Consider the following 16,129-nt stretch of genomic DNA (forward strand, 5'->3'; position numbering starts at 1 on the left):
TGTAATCATTGGGTCCCTCCATATATTTTTACTGTCTTAAAAACACTTTTCTCCTCTAGTCTTCAAACATTATTATCATAAACTTTCTGCAGTTTTACATAGCTGTTTCCATTTGCACGTATCATCAGACCTCCTCTTCTTTTCATCTCCTACTTTCTAATCTCTCTGCTTCTCTTTCTACCTTCTGCCCTGTATATACATATAGTCTGAGTCTGCATGGGACAAACCTAATACCAGTTGAAAATGTAATGCAGAATCCACATGCTTCTCTGTCTTCATGATAGCCACATCACTTAGACAACTAACGTTAGGGGGATATAATACAGATATTTTTGTTACAACTCAACACAATAAGGTTGAAGCCATGCATATAGGTGTTTATTTTTCCTCTGAAAAATTGTACTTTCAGGCATGCTTCCTTATTGGACCAGGAGTCATCATGATTGATAGCTGCAACATGGGGGTATTAGTCGAGCTTCACAACTCCTTTAACTCCTTTTCTCATTTTAGAGCAGGAAACGGTGCAACACTCAAAAATGATTGGTTTTTTTTTCTGTATTCAAAAGGGAAACTTTTCCCTGATTTGCCCTGAAGCTCTGGCCAAGTCTGCATGGGGCAGAACTAATATTGGTTTGAAAACATTTTGGATAATCCACTTTTTTGTTTTAACATTCTCAACAAAATCTCCATTTTTGCCAAATAATAATAGGACTAATTGTTACAGTTAGCCACAGGATTGCAAAGCGTGAGGTTGAGGCTGTGTTGGTAGAGATTTTTTTCTGATTAAGTCCCCAAGCTGACTCAAGTTCTCCCAATTGTCGGGGGAAATAATAATATTAATAATTGTGACATTTAAGCACTTACTCTATGCCAAGCAGCACTGGGGTAGATACAAGATAATCAGGTCAGTCACAGTCTCTGTCCCTCTTGAGGCTTACAATCTTAACAGAAGGGAGAGCAGGTATTGAATCCCCCATTTGACGGATGAGGAAACTGAGGTGCAGAAAAGTTAAGTGACTTGCCCAAGATGACCCAACAGGCAAGTGGCAGAGGCAGGATTAGAATCCAAGCCCTCTGGCTACAGCGCAGGGCTGACAACTGCCAGAGTCACACTGCTTCCTTACGCACTGCCAGTCAATTGGACTCTAGGTAGTGGGAATGGGAGGACTGGACAAACCCCAAATGCTATTTGTCAATCAGGTGGATATTCTGGCATCAATTTTCTCAGGTAAGTAGTGGTAAGTGACGCTTAACAATAGTCTTGTTTACTTTGTCCATCTTCAAGTTAGATTTACCCTGTGCAGATTAGGGTCAAAATATTTTCCATCAGAAAAATATCTGCAGGGAGGGCTTCAAACATCCCTGCTCCATTACTGACACTGAAGACCTGCTAAGCCTGGAAACACATTAATTTATTTATATTAATATCCGTCTCTCCCTCTAGACTGTGAGCTCAATGTGGACAGGGAATGTGTGACATGCCAACTCTGTTATACTGTACTCTCCCAAGTGCTTAGTACACAGTAAGCACTCAATAAATACCATTGATTGATTAATTGAATAAATCATCTTGCCCTCTCCCCACCACCTACTGTCTAGTAGTTCGTTGGGATTCTTGGATTCTTTACCCTTGTAATTTTTAGGGCTTTAGGGGGCAGAGAGAGGATTCTTTTTCCCCTCTCTCTGCCTCCTAAAGCCCTAGAAATGACAGAACTGTACGTGCCAAGGCAGGCAAGAGGGAAAGGAGAGGGATTGAGGGAGAAAGCTCCCACCTAAACCATGGCTGTAAGATTAAATATTCAGTAGACCTAAGACCTGACAAGGAAACTGACCCCAGGGAAAGGTAGTCTGTCAATCAAGGGGAGAACCAGGGGGTCAACATTTCGGGAGTGGCCTCTGAGTACAGTTCTGAAAAGCCATCCCCTCGGACTGCCCAGGGCAGGCACTCCCATAAGCACTTGTAGCTGAGGGCAGAGGTGGTAACCTTCTGTTTTGATTTCAAGGGCAGAAGGATGCAGAGATTTTAGAGCAGATTGGGACTGGGATGGTTGAGGCCTCAAAGAGCTAAAATTGGCTGGAAAGTTGCTATTTGGGGGTCTTTCCAGCCCTGAAAGGAAAACTTTCAAATCTTTACAGAGATCTGGGTGAGCAAGTCCAGAAGTCCATCTCACAGAGCTGGGGGTACCGTCGTGCCCCTTGTCCTCAAGGGGTTGGCTCCTGAGGTGGAAAGCTAGGCTGGCCTCATGCAGATTCGAGGGGTTTGGATTCTGTTTTAGTAAAATTGTCTTCAAAAAAATAGGCCTAACCAGGGAGACAAAGCCACTGTATTGTCTTTTTCCTTCTGTCCCAGGCACCCTTTAGTTGTCAGTTAGAAACAATGGAAGGAGGGAAGAGAAACATGTTAGGGCATAATGATGATGATGGTATTTGTTAAGCCCTTACTATGTGCCAAGCACTGTTCTAAGCGCTAGGGTAGATACAAGGTAATCAGATTGTCCCACGTGGGGCTCACGGTCTTAATTCCCATTTTACAGATGAGGTACCTGAGGCACTGAGGAGTTAAATGACTGGCCCAAAGTCACACATCTAAGTGGCAGAGGTGGGATTAGAACCCACGACCTCTGACTCCCAAGCTCTGGATCTTTCCACTAAGCCACGCTGCTTCTCCCAGTCAGCCACTGCACACATGGATTACTTCCTGTGATCAAAGTGGCCTCATTGCTCCTGCATTTTCTGGTAGAGGATTTCTCAGTTCCTTTCATGGACGAGCTTGTCCTTTGAGTAATTTGACTGGTTCTCTCCTAAAGGTCAGGGTGTGGATGAGGGAGGAACATACTTCATTCTAAAGTATCGATACCCACAGGATACCTCTCCTACAAAACAGCAAATAATTAAATAGACACCTTCATCCCAAATCCCACATACACTTTATCCATCGCCAAGCCACGAACTTCAAAACAAATCAGTGACATTTTGCATTTGAATTTGAATGAACGATATCATTTGGAAGATCTCTTTGATTGAAACAAAGGTCTCAAATGCCGAAGCGGACCAGGCCCCCCCCTTTTTTTTTTGATAAAACGATATGGAGGCATAAAGTTTAATCATCCTGTTTCAACCAAAGTTAAAAGGGATGTTCGATGGCATTATTATTTATACAAGTTATTATTTGTGCATTTCTACACATGAGGTAGAAATGATTCTGGTAAGGTTTATTGCCCATGAAATAACACACTCGCATGTGACTTTTGATAGGTCTGGAGTGCTGCCTGATTGACAGTTGTTGCCTACGGTGTTGATTTCTTGTGTGTGTTTTGCTCTAAGGCTTTACAATTTAGATTTATTCACCCACAGCAACTAAAGCCTATGAGTAGGCCCTAGGAGATCGGGGAAGATTTTTTTCCTGTATTAAATAAAATGATCTCACTATAGTTCTGCTTTTTCATATTAGTAAAAGCCTCCAGCACCAAACCTCTGAATCAGCTTGATTTTCTCCTAAGTGGACAGGAGCAAGACTCTTCACCATCCCCTTCATAACTCTGTGCTTATATTCCAGGGTCTCTTTTGAGCCTCTCTTCGCCTGTCTTCTCCAAGGCAGCAGTGAGATAAAAAGATATTATCAGGGTAGGGGTGTAGAAGACGGGGAAGAGAGTGTCAGAAATTTCACATGCAATCTGTCAATCGAGAAGTCATAATGATACTATTCATTCATTCAATCGTATTTATTGAGTGCTTATCGTGTGCAGAGCACTGTTCTAAGCGCTTGGAAAGTACAAAAGAGTTCCTGAGTGATACATGCATTTGGATCTGTACCCTCGGAGCACTTGGTATTCACACCACCCTCAGTCCCACAGCACTTATGTACATATCTGAAATTTATTTATTTCTATTAATATCTGTCTCTCGCCTCTAGACTGTAAGCCTGTTACGGGCTGGGAATGCGCCTCCCAACTCTGTTGTATCGTACTCTCCCAAGCGCTTAGTACAGTGCTCCACACACAGTAAGCGATCAATAAATACCATTGATCGATTGATTCAAAACATAAGCTTTGTCTGCCTGCCCAAGCCCTCCTGTCTTTAGTTGGAACCATAGGTTAAATTTTCCCCATGTGGAGTCCCATAAATAAAGAAAATGATCCTTTGTTAACCCCCCGCCCCAAATATGACTACCCTTGCACTCTTGACTTTTGTTTTCTAGTAGTTAAAAGTCATTTCCACTCCCTGGGGTCCTTTAACTTGGTTTTAAGATGAATGTGTATTGTTAACTTCCTAGTATTTGCTAAGAAATGGAAAAAAGGCTTAGTTTGGCTTACCAAGCCTCAGAGGGAATTCATCATCCGACTAATAAATGGTACTGACTGCATGTTAAATAATTCTCTGAGCAGCTACAGCCTTATTAACATGAATATTGAAAAGAGTAAGACAACACTATCTGAAAGACACTACTATTTGTGGGATTTACATAATCATCTTCTTTTTCTTCTGCAGTTTCTGTTTCTATTCTTGTTCTTCTCTCTTGCCTTTATTCTTTGGCCTTGATGTCAAGGTACTTCTTAAAAAGGTAAGACTACATTAACTCTCATACAATATGGTGCTAATTAAGAAACATAGCTGGTTCTGTGTAAAGCGCTGTCTTCATTCGAGTCATGAAGAAGCAAACATTCTATGAATTGTGGGTATCTTTGACTCTTTAGAAGGAGAATCCAAACAAGGTAAATAGTAGTGATTGCTATCCTTTCTCTTTCCCCTGGTCTCTCTAGAGACATTTTCCCAGGTGACTGATTTGGGGAATGGTAAAGTGGAAAAGAAAAAGATTTTTATTCTGTTATTTTTGAGGGGAGAATTACCCAGGCCTGCACCAACCCCTACTTCCATTGATCATTCTATAATTAATCTAAAGGGAAAATCAAAATCAATTCACTTTGGCTTCAGATATTATGCTCAGTATCTTGCACTCATCAACAAATTAGGGAAATATGATTTAGAGTGTGCCAACTATGTTGGAGAACAACTTTAGTTGTTTAGTCTATTAAAGACAGATCAAAAGAGGTTTCTGTAGAGGCACACACCAAGTGTTATCCACGTGTATAAGAGGGGCTTTGACATCTGCTGCCCAAGGATCACAACTTGTTTTCCATCATATTTGGACAGAGGCTAAGCCCGGTTGTGGGGTAGGGATTAAAGTAGACGGGAGAAAGGAGGGAACAGGCTGTGGCTCTCTACATTGATTTTTTCAGCTAAAATCTACACTGATTTTTGGGAAGATGGATGTTCCCCGGGGAAAACTCCTGGGTGGCAATTTTCCATTTACAAAATCGATACAGGAAGTTACATCCCTTTGCCCATCCTGAGGTTGGTGTTGTCTGGGGGCAGTGGAGTTTCTCTCTGTCCCTCTTCTCCCCTCCTTTTGCCCACTGCTTTCTCCTATCCCTTCTCTCCCTGTCCATCTCTTCCTTCACTTCTCTTCTTGAAGGGGAGCAAAGGGTGACGGAGTGCCATTTCTCTTACTGGATAGGTTTGAGAGGCGGAAATGAGACCTCGTGTTTGCCCGGCTCACTTCCTGTTCTGAGCATCCATTCCGAATCCATCCTGATGTGGTTGTCTCCTTCAGCCCCATGACCTGTCTCCATCCCCATGGACTTCAGAGAAATAAGGGGACACCTGAGCCCCACAGGGTTATAAACAGGGCAGACATTCCCTCCTCTTCTGCAGTCCTAAACTAAAGGCAGAATAAGCATTTCAAGGTCAATTAACTGTCTCCCCTTTGCCTTTCCTTGAGTAAGAGGGGACACTGAACAAACTTGTAAAAGCCCATGAACATGTTGGGTAAATACCATTACAATGATGCAAGGTTGAAATAATCCTGAGGCTGACGAAAGATGTAATACTCTTTCAAAAAAGAGGTGACTCTCGTATCATATCTTCTATCTGATAGTTGCTGTTCGGATAGCTCTTCTCAAATGAATTCAGGTGGCTATAAAATCTCACTTTAATATTTCGAGAATAAAAGGGAATAATTAAAGTACCAAAATTAAAGGTGCAGCATGCTGCTCCTACTCTTTTTTTTTTTTCAATTTGGTAGCTATGATGAAAGCATTTGGCTGATCTCTTCTTCTAGCACAAGACTGATACCTGGCTTAGGGATAAACAAATTTGCATAAAGTAATCAAGTTTGTCCTGCGTAATTGATGCTCTGTAAAATGGCAGGGCTTCTTGGCCACTAAATCCTTAAATTTAATCACACAATTCTCTTAAGTAGTGGCAGGATTTGCAATCCAGGGCAGGCTCCATGAATCACAAGTTGGTTTTGCATCTCATCTTTATAGATGGAGATTCTGACTTAAAATGAAAAGAAGAAAAATTAGCTAACACAAATCCTTTGTCAATTGCATATTTGGTTATTGGTATCCACTCGTCTCTCCCCATCAACCAGACTTCTGTCTCTAGTGGTTTTTGTTTCATTCTGGAGCAATATATTCACTCTGTTTAGGTGGGACTTATTTTCTGATACAATTCTATAATTTTCCCAACACTTTCCATCTTTTTTCTATATATCTTGGCCACAGGTGCCATAGACTGGCTTTTATAGGCAGCCAAAATGACCAATTATGGCCTTTAACAATCAATAATGGTCCAAACAGCCTCTACAGGAACAATTGTTCCTTATATTTCTCACTCCTCTAACACACTTTCCTCTCAAGTACTTATTCTCCTTATTTTATAACCATGTATGTCCCTGGTCTTCCCTCCTCTCATTCCTTGTCCTTTTTTCTCTGTCTCTCTCCCCTACAAAGACAACAGACACCCCCCCAAGGTTGAGCCCGGACTTCCTTCCCCTCTAGCCCTTCCACCTCCCTTCCTGTTTCTTGTTTTCCTCTCGTTGCATGCTCGCTCCCTCCTCTCTGCTCCAGTCCAAATAAGACTGTGCGCTCCAGAGTTCTTTTTTCACTTTGGATGTCAGCAGCTGGAGTTACGACTCTAGGTTTCTCACCCCGAAGACCTTGTTCAACTGCTTTCCTATGACTTTGCTCTATTGTTGTCCTGCTTTTATCAGTACTCCCTTGTTCTCACCTTCTCATCTTCTTTCCTCACTGATGCACTGAGACACTGTGGCAGGGTGGAGAGTAGGATGGTCAGCAGTGGTGTTTACAGAAGAGGGACCCCGAGGTGCAGATGGTATTACATGCATTTCACCAATCCTTCAGGGTAACGAGATGATGTCGTATGGACATCTAACTGATTTGGCCCAAACTGAAACCATATTTCAAGGATACAATGCAATCCTCCCCTTTCTACCCCAAAAAATGTATTCCAAAGCCATTGCATTCCCCTCCCCTGTCCGTATGAACTCAGGTGCCACACTTCAGCTATTCATTCATTCATTCAATCGTATTTAATGAGCACTTACTGTGTGCAGAGCACTGTACTAAGCGCTTGGGAAGTTCAATTCGGCAACAGATATGAGATTTGGCAGCAGGAACTGTGGCACAGGGAAAGTGGGCACTGATAATTATAATTCTGCACATAAAAGCATCTGGCACCGAACCTCTACTAGACAGAGGTCAGGCCAAATTCTCCTCTGCCCAAATCCACCAATCTTCCAAAGTACTTCTGGCTTTCTTGATTTGATTTTCCTATTTCTTCGCCTATGTAAGCATCATCGGCTAGCAGCAGAATTAGTGGCAGCATTGAAGTCTAGGTTGCTGACAAAAGTTTCTGCCTGTTTGTAGGGTTTCCTGGGTGCTGGGTGTTTCCTGGGTGCTGGGTGCAAGTTGGTACTGTCAGCCTGCTGCCCTGACTCTGAGGATCCATCCATAATCCATCAACTAATCAGTCATATGTATTGAGCGCCTACTGCGTGCAGAGCGCTGTACTAAGAGCTTAATACACAATCACCTGCAGGTCTTTTTTTGTCTCAGCAGTTCCTGGATGAATGCCTCAGAGTTTTTCAAGAATGCCCACAGCCCGCTGATTTGAGAGCTCTTCTGAACTGTAAATTCCTGTTGCAATACTTTAGCTTGGGACAGGATCAAGTGACTTCTCGACATCCCTTCTTTATTTACACTGTGGCATATTTTTTCCTCAGCCCATAGGCAAAAATGTCTGTTAAGAGGATGGACATCTCCACTCTGCCTGATGAGACCGGGAATACAAAGCCACTTTATGGAGGTCCTAGACTGTAAGCTCATTGTGGGTAGGGAACATGTCTACCGACTCTGTTGCATTGTATTCTTCCAGTGCTCTGTACACAGGCAATGACGATAATAATAATTGTGGCACTTGACAGACGCTTACTATGTGCCAAGCACTGTACTAAGTGCTGGGGTGGATACAAGCAAATCGGGTTGAACATAGTTCCTGTCCCATATGGGGCTCACGGTCTGAATCTCCATTTTTCAACTGAGGTAACTGAGGCACAGAGAAGTGAAATGATTTGCCCAAGGAGTAGAACCGGGATTTGAACCCAGCTCTTCTTACTCCCAGGCCTGTGCTCCATCCACTAGGTCATGCTGCTTCTCAAGCACTCACTAAATATGATTGATTTGACTGATTGGTCCGGGGGATGCCTGCCCTCACTGGAAGGGATAGAGAGGGGTCTAAAACAAAAAGAAAGAAAAATATCTAACAGGTGTTGATCGGAGGAAAATTTCAGTGTGGCCTTTTCTTTCCTGTTTTACAGAGTCACAGACAACACGGATAAAGCCTTGGAAAGGCAAATGCTTCCAAACCTGCGAAGGAGAACATTGTTTACACCAACTGGGGGAAAAATAAGAGGCACCTAGGAGACAGGACTCCAATCATGTATTAAAGCCATTAATCCAGACTTCTTACTGACAGTTCCCGTGTGACCCTGTCTAAATCTACAATATATGCTGCATTTAAAGAAATGTATATGTCAAACTAGAAAGGAAAAAAAAACCAACAACAACCTGTGAACATATATTGTTAAAAGAACAAGGAAGAAACCGCTTTCAGCAGGTCAAACAAAACTGTGTCTTGGGCATGGAACCAAAGTTACCAAGGAACAGTCTCCCCTGCTGTGCAGGGTGTCATTTTAATGTAACATCAATGCGCCATGAAAGACTAGGACTAATAGTCGACATCATTTTCAAAAGGGACTGAGCAGGAGGATTACCTTGCAAACTCCAAGGAGCAATTTACAATAAAAGATTAAATTTGAAAAGTCTGGTTTCTTACTACAGGGACTCGCTTTTCTTTTTCTTTTTTTTTTTTAACTCAGGAACGGTGACAGCTGCAACATGAACAAAAAAGAAAACACTCCCCGTGTTTTTTCTACAAGATCTGGAGCTGGTGCAATGTAGGATACAGATAGGAGAAGTGTCCTGGTGCCCCAAACTGGAATGAAAATTAAGGTAATGGATCCGGGTAAATTTACTGTAATCCAGAGAGGCAAATTGCTGTAATGAAAGTTCCTGTCGAAGTGTAGCCTTAACTCTTGCCACTGGCCTCAGAATCCTGATATTCAGATTTAAAGAGCGGAGAGATGTGAGATCATTCAATTCTGACGTTTGCAACGCTAACCCTCTGGCGTAGTTAAGCAGAGATTTTCTAGCACTGAGATAGAGCTCTGGAATGTGACGGTTAGAACCTGGTCTTGGTAAGACAAAAGCAATTTTCTAGTGGATCTGAAGGTGTTCTTTTTTAATTTTAGCTAAAGCTTTGAAGTTGGTAGGCAAAGGAGAAAATGTGATATGCTTTGGTACAGATATTTGGATGAAGTGGATTCTACCAAACGCTGAGTTACCAAAGAGATTAAATTTGGGGTTAAGAAATGTGAATTGAGACACAAAAGGAGCATCTTTCCTGTAGCTATGACCCATTTTATTCTTTGCCTGGGGGATTTTCTATCCAGTCAAAATTCAACGGCAAATGTCACGGTAACCTCTCTGTTTTCCATGCTGCATTCATTGTCATTCTAGCCAACACGCTTTTCTAGAAGAGCAAACAGGAATATAGAGATATTCCTCCAGGCCACATAGTTCTTCTTCTGGGCTCTGGGTATGAGCAAGATCAAGCTGATGTTCTGAGTGGCTGTTTTTAGAGATCATTTCTATATCAAGATAAAGTCAACTTTTAAAACCATCTTTGATTCAGTGGTCAGAGTCTTGAAATTGAGAAGATGCAATTTGGGCCAGACTACCTTCTTCTGAAACCCTGGAGAAAATTATCTTTATTCTAGTGCTACCTAGAGAGACTTCTGGCTTTGGTTTGTCTACAGACCTGTGGAAAGGCAGAAAAGAGAAGGACGAAAGGAGAGAATAAATGCAGTCGAATAGCATTGGCTTAGGCCTGCAACTCAGCAGTCTTGGGTCTCATTCTCAACTTTCTTCCAGACTCAGGTGTTCTAAGTTCATCACTTAGCCTTTCTGTGCCCGAGCGTCTCCGTCTGCTAACTGGGGACCATTATGTTCACTTTTGTTTATAAAGTACTTTGCAATCCATGGTAAACAGGTGCTGTTTAAGCCTAAAGTATTATCTTGTCATTATTAATGCAATATTTGGGTTAAACCTATATTCTACAACATTGAAGGGCTTCATTGTGCTGACCGGAGTATTGCTAGCAATAAAGTGCGGAGAGTTGATGCCCAGATCTTTATTCACATATATGTTCTGAACGAAGGGTAAAAGTTTGACATTTCAGTGACGCACCTCTTCCCCCCTCTCCTACTCCTCCATGTACATGGCCATAAATGTAAATTTGGGCCAGAGGTACCCTGACCTTCTACAGACCAAATGAACTTCCTTAGGGTAATTGTTTGGCTTTATAAGTTGACCTGTCTTGAATGAATATTAATTCCAGAAATGCGCAAAAGTATCCATTTCAATTGGCCTTCTTTCTCTCAGAATTCATACCAACACACACAAGTTCAAATATGTGTGTGGGTGTGTACGTGTGGTGTGTTGTGATGCTGGGCCAGCGTTTTCACACACAATCCAGTGAGGGAAAACGAGCCAGCTCCACCAGACCTGAAGTGGAACAGTGCTAAGCGAGCTGTCTTGAATATGTTCTGTGTAGCCTGGATTAAAAGTGAATCAAAAAATCTGGACAAAGAGCATTCACAGAAAGTATGAAGCCCCTACATCCATGCACAGATGTATTTGCTAAATATGTGTAATTGTGTGTGTGTATAATCTGGGAATATTCTGAATATGCGAGAAGCAGCATGGCCTTGGAGTCAGAGGACCTGGTTTCTGATCCTGGCTCCACCACTTGTCTGCTGGGTGATCTGAATCAAGTCACCTAATTTTTCTGTGCTTCATTGTCCTCATCCGAAGAAATGGGGATGAAATCCTACTCCCTTCCATCTAGACCGAGATCCCCTGTGGGACAGGGACTGTATCCAGACTGATAATGTCGTATCTACCCCAGTGTATAGTACAGTGCCTGGCACCTAATAAGCATTTGCATATTATTACTCGCATTATTATTATTTGTTTGGGACTGAATAATTAGAGAGGGAGATAATCTAAACCCATTCGAAGGACTGCCTGGAAATCTACTAGGCAAGGCTAAACTCCAAGACTCAGATTCTTCCTCAGAAATGACAAGAGACTCACCAGACACCACTGAACTCCAGAAGTCTCCCTACAATTAACATGGGAATGTAGATAACCCACTTCCTGTCAACATTAGCCCCAGGCAGCCCAGACCAGACGGCCGACCCAGACACAGAGCTAAGCACTTTACAGAAAGATGATCTGAAGTTGCTCTGTGAAATCCGGACAAACGCGCTGACTGAAGCAGCTCAATAAGGAAGAAGCCATTAGTGTCACTGCACCGATAATGACAACAATATAATAATAGTAATAATAATAATTGTGGCATCTTTCAAGCGCTTACTACGTTCCAGACACAGAACTAAGCACTGGAGGAGATAAAAGATGATCAGGTTGGAAACAGTCCCTGTCCCACGTGGGGCTCACGGTCTTAATCCCCATTTTGCAGAGGAGGTAACTGAAACGCAGAGAAGTGAAGTGACTTGCCTATGGTCACACAGTAGTGAAGTGGCAGAGCCAGTATTAGAACCCAGGTCCTTCTGACTCCCAGGCCTGTCCTCTATCCACTAGACCACATTTTATTTATGTATGTGTATAAACACACACAGACGCCCCCCCGGCCCCCGCCTTCTCCACCCTTCTTGCAACTTCTCCCGCCCACCTCCCCCTCATAAACACTAATGTCACCGGGCACTTTTTCACCCAAAGCAAGCATCGCACATTGCCTCCCAATTTAGCACAATCATAGTGAAGACAGCTGCTTTGTCCCATTCTCTGTGCCCTCCTCTGCACCCCTTCCAGACTGCCCCTTTTCTAGGTGTGCCATACTCTTGCAAATTAGGATCCCCAAAGTATCAGCCTGCAAGCATTTCTCCTCCCAGAGATCTCATTAAAACAAATTAAATTGGAATAATTTTTCTGATTCCCCAAACTTAAACACTTACCTGTCCTGCGTGTGTGAGTGTGTCATTTTGAAAGTCGGCTCTTGATTGCCCATGCAAATGGAGCAGGAAAATTCAGAAGAGCAGACAGAGCACCCATGGCTTCTATGAAATAACCCCAGGGCCCTTCTGTTTTGGGGGAGGGGGGAGAATTTAAGATTCCGAGGGTCCGAATGAGGGTGAAGGTCAAGGAGAAGAGAGTTTACTAAGATGGGAGTCCTTAAAAAATCTGCCGTGTATAATTCACAGACAATCCATTTGTGGATCGTTGGATTGGATAGTGGATCTTCGCGTTGTACTCTCCTAAGCGCTTGGCACAGTGCTTTACACGCAGCAAGCACCCAGTGAATACCACTGATTGTTTGGAGAATAGATAGTTGACTCTTTGCGCTTTTATACCTACAGTATAATTCTGTGACATCTCTTTTGTTCTTATGCACACTCAACTCTCCCTGTTTTCAGTACTTCCAGTATGATGTTTATATTTGTGTGGTTGCTGCTATTTGGTTCCCATATTGGCAGTATTGCTACAGGATCTCCTGGGCATTCCTATCCATTCCTAATTAGACAGAGCACAGTGGGAAATTTGATAATGAGAGCAGGTGATAGAAACCCTAAATCATCATTTGTTTCATCAGCTTTCTAATGCTGCGTAGGAAGCAGTAACTAGAGGCCGCCCTCAGATATCTGACACATTCAATTCCCGAAAACTACATCTTAAATTAAAATGTTGGAAATCAGAGCCTCTTTTTAACCCAAATTCCCAGAACGGTATATTCAATTATAGATGACTAATAGAAATGCATCAGTGCCTTTACACTGGGGCTCATAATTGGTTAGCCTACTTTTACTTCACTGAAACTGCGTTGTATGGTACTCTCCCAAGTCCTCAGTACAGTGCTCTGTACACAGTAAGCGCTCGATAAATGCTACTGATGATGATGATAGTGATGCAGTAAAATGGATGTATCAGCCGTCCCTGGCGACTGTGCCCGACGATTATTTAAAGCTACCCTCAACCTTCTTGAAACTCCTCTTGCCTTTCTTTTCCACTTGCCCCCCCTCTGCACGGGTGGCTTTTAAAACTGTGTCTCCCATTTCCCGACTGCTTCTGGGTGTCCGCTGTGTCCTGAGAACTAATGCCACCAAACTAATGCTAATGGTGTAACGTCAAAATTGTTGCAAGGCTGAAATGGTGTAGATTTAGAAATGTTCTCTGTACCGTTTGTCTCAAGTCAATGGCTACCTGTATTTCAATTAATTGCATGAAGATTTCATTACTAGAGTACTACGATGAAAAGTAGCATGTGTTAAATTGTCTACGAAAGCAAACATTGAAAAACATTCACTCAGAAATTCTTTTTTCAAAAATGGTATTTCTCGAGTGCCAGGTACTGTACTGAGCGCTGGGGTAGATACAAGCTAATTGGGTTGGACACAGTCCATGTCCCATATGAGGCTCACAGTCTTAATACCCATTTTACAAATGGGATAAATGAGGGACAGGGAAGTGAAGTGATTTATCCAAGGTCACACAGCAGACCAGCTACGGTCAGGATTAGAACCCTGGTCCCCTGACTCCCAGGCTCTTTCCACTGGCCACACTTCTTTTCCAAACAATAGTGTAAAAAATTAATCCAAAGTAATGGTGCCTAGTTATTTCTGCACCCAAGTCTTTTACTTGTCTTTCACAAGCCTCCACGGCTTTCCCTCACCAATGTCACCCTAGCAAAGAGTTTTGGGTGGTTTTTTTTTGGATTTTTTTCTGGTGTGGGGGGGAAATGGTGCGGGGGCTGGCAAGCAAGGAGAGAGGCAGAGAACCACCTGCTTGGCTGAAGCTCTGGAAGTCGGTGTTCCAGGCATCAAAACTCAGATAATCTTGAGGCCTTTCCAGAATTTCTCTCTGAAATTTAACCCTGAGAAAATTACCGTATTTCAGGTCAACAGACGAAGCACCCTTGGCTTCGATAAAACAACCCCAGGCCCCATCTGTTCTGGGGGATAAATTTAAGATTCTGAAATCGTCACATGAGCTGATTAGGTCAAAGAGAGAGTAGGAAATCTGCAGGTTCTGGAAGTTGATTTTGGGGGCTGGGTTTTTTTGTTTGTTTTATGTGGTATTTGTTAAGTGCTTACTCTGTGCCGGGCACTCTACTAAGCACTGGGGTAGATACAGGTTAATCAAGTTGTATACACAGTACCTGTCCCACATGGGGATCCCAGTCTTAATCCCCATTTTACAGAGGAGGGAACTGAGGAACAGAGAAGTTAAGTGATTTACCCAAGGTCACACAGCTGAACAAGTAACAGGGCTGGGATTAGAACCCAGGTCCTTCTGACTCCCAGGGCCATGCTCTATCCACTAGGCCATGCAACTCTCATCCCCGAGAGGCCTCTGCCCATCCCTCCCGCACTGGTTGATGGAGAACTACCTCTAAAAGGGTAAAATCCTAATGTCTTTGTACTGATACGCACTGATTTTGTTAGCATTTTGTCCCAATCTGCTTTGGGACAATTTCATTTAATTTAGAATAATCTCTGGCTAACTTGGGCCCGATTCTTTACTGCTGCCTCTTCCAAGACATCCATTTGGCTTCTTTTTGTGTGTAATACAAATGATCAGTTTCTTCTTGACCGGAAGACAAAGTAGCACCTCTACTATTTTTCAAAAATGCTTATTGTGTTTTTTGAAAGTTGGATATAACAAGTCGGTGTTTGCCTAGTTATTGTAGGCAAGAGATTGTCATATTTATGTTAAATGATCTGCTTCATTTTGGAGCAGAAAAATAACATGCATGGATAGTATTTGCGTAGGGGGTTATTTGGGTCTAATGATGCCTACCTACATATAAGCATGAAGTTTCATCCTTCCAAATATTTACTTTGGTTCCTGGAATGTCATTTCATCTTTTAGGACACACATTTCTATTAATGTCTGTCTTCCCCTCTAGACTGCTAGCTTTCTCTGGGCAGGAAACGTGTCTACCAACTCAGTCATATTGTATTCTTCCAATTGCTTAGTCCACATTAAGCACTCAATAAATACAGATGATTGATGGTTTGAAAGTTGGCAGGTCGAGCGTAGAAGTTATAAGTTTGACATTTAGGGTTCACAGTTGGCAGATTTATTCCGTCGCTTCACTGTTTGTATGGAATTAATTTTCTCTGGACATTTTCAGCTCTTCCATTCATTTGTGTGATAGGTTTGGGATAACTCTTCTTAGGATAAGAAATGACTATGGATTATAATAAGGTCAGGGATTACAATCTGTGATACTGACATTACTGAAAACAGCCTCTTAGTAGCCTTTGGAAATAAGCAATCCCTTCTCACCTCATGAACATGTTTCCATGTCTCTGGACCTGAGCGGAACTAGTCTGACTTGAAATCATAAAGGCTAGTTTATTTCGGTGTCTGTCACCTCTCTCAGTGGTTAAAACCAGTTTCTAGATGCAGGTTCATGGAAGGTTCATTATTCCCTAGAACAAAGTTGGCCACTGATATTGGCCTCTGTTGACCAAAAATATTTTATGTCCACGATGGAGTCTCAGTAATTGGGCTTCTATGGAGGCAGCAAATGAATTTGTCCAGTTTTAGTAAAGGCATCCACTTCATGAGTGGTGATGGAGGCATGATCCCCACAGATTTGTCCCCTTAGCCAAGTTTT

General features: G+C 42.5%; 1 protein-coding gene across 3 annotated transcripts in view; it reads left to right on the top strand.

Moving 5' to 3' along the window:
- The window catches only part of JAKMIP2 (janus kinase and microtubule interacting protein 2), a 122,377-nt gene extending 113,193 nt beyond the window's left edge, over window positions 1-9,184 (top strand). For 2 of the 3 annotated variants that reach the window (XM_029052024.2, XM_029052028.2), the window contains 2 exons: window positions 4,489-4,561; window positions 8,681-9,184. In XM_029052024.2, the coding sequence (XP_028907857.1) occupies window positions 4,489-4,539 (51 nt within the window). In that variant the 3' untranslated portion in view covers window positions 4,540-4,561; window positions 8,681-9,184. The remainder of the gene's footprint in view (window positions 1-4,488; window positions 4,562-8,680) is intronic. The other variant, XM_001511452.5, reaches the window with a different exon arrangement.
- Window positions 9,185-16,129: the final 6,945 nt, after the last annotated feature.

Source organism: Ornithorhynchus anatinus, chromosome X1 (assembly GCF_004115215.2).
Source record: "Ornithorhynchus anatinus isolate Pmale09 chromosome X1, mOrnAna1.pri.v4, whole genome shotgun sequence".
NCBI lineage: Eukaryota > Metazoa > Chordata > Mammalia > Monotremata > Ornithorhynchidae > Ornithorhynchus > Ornithorhynchus anatinus.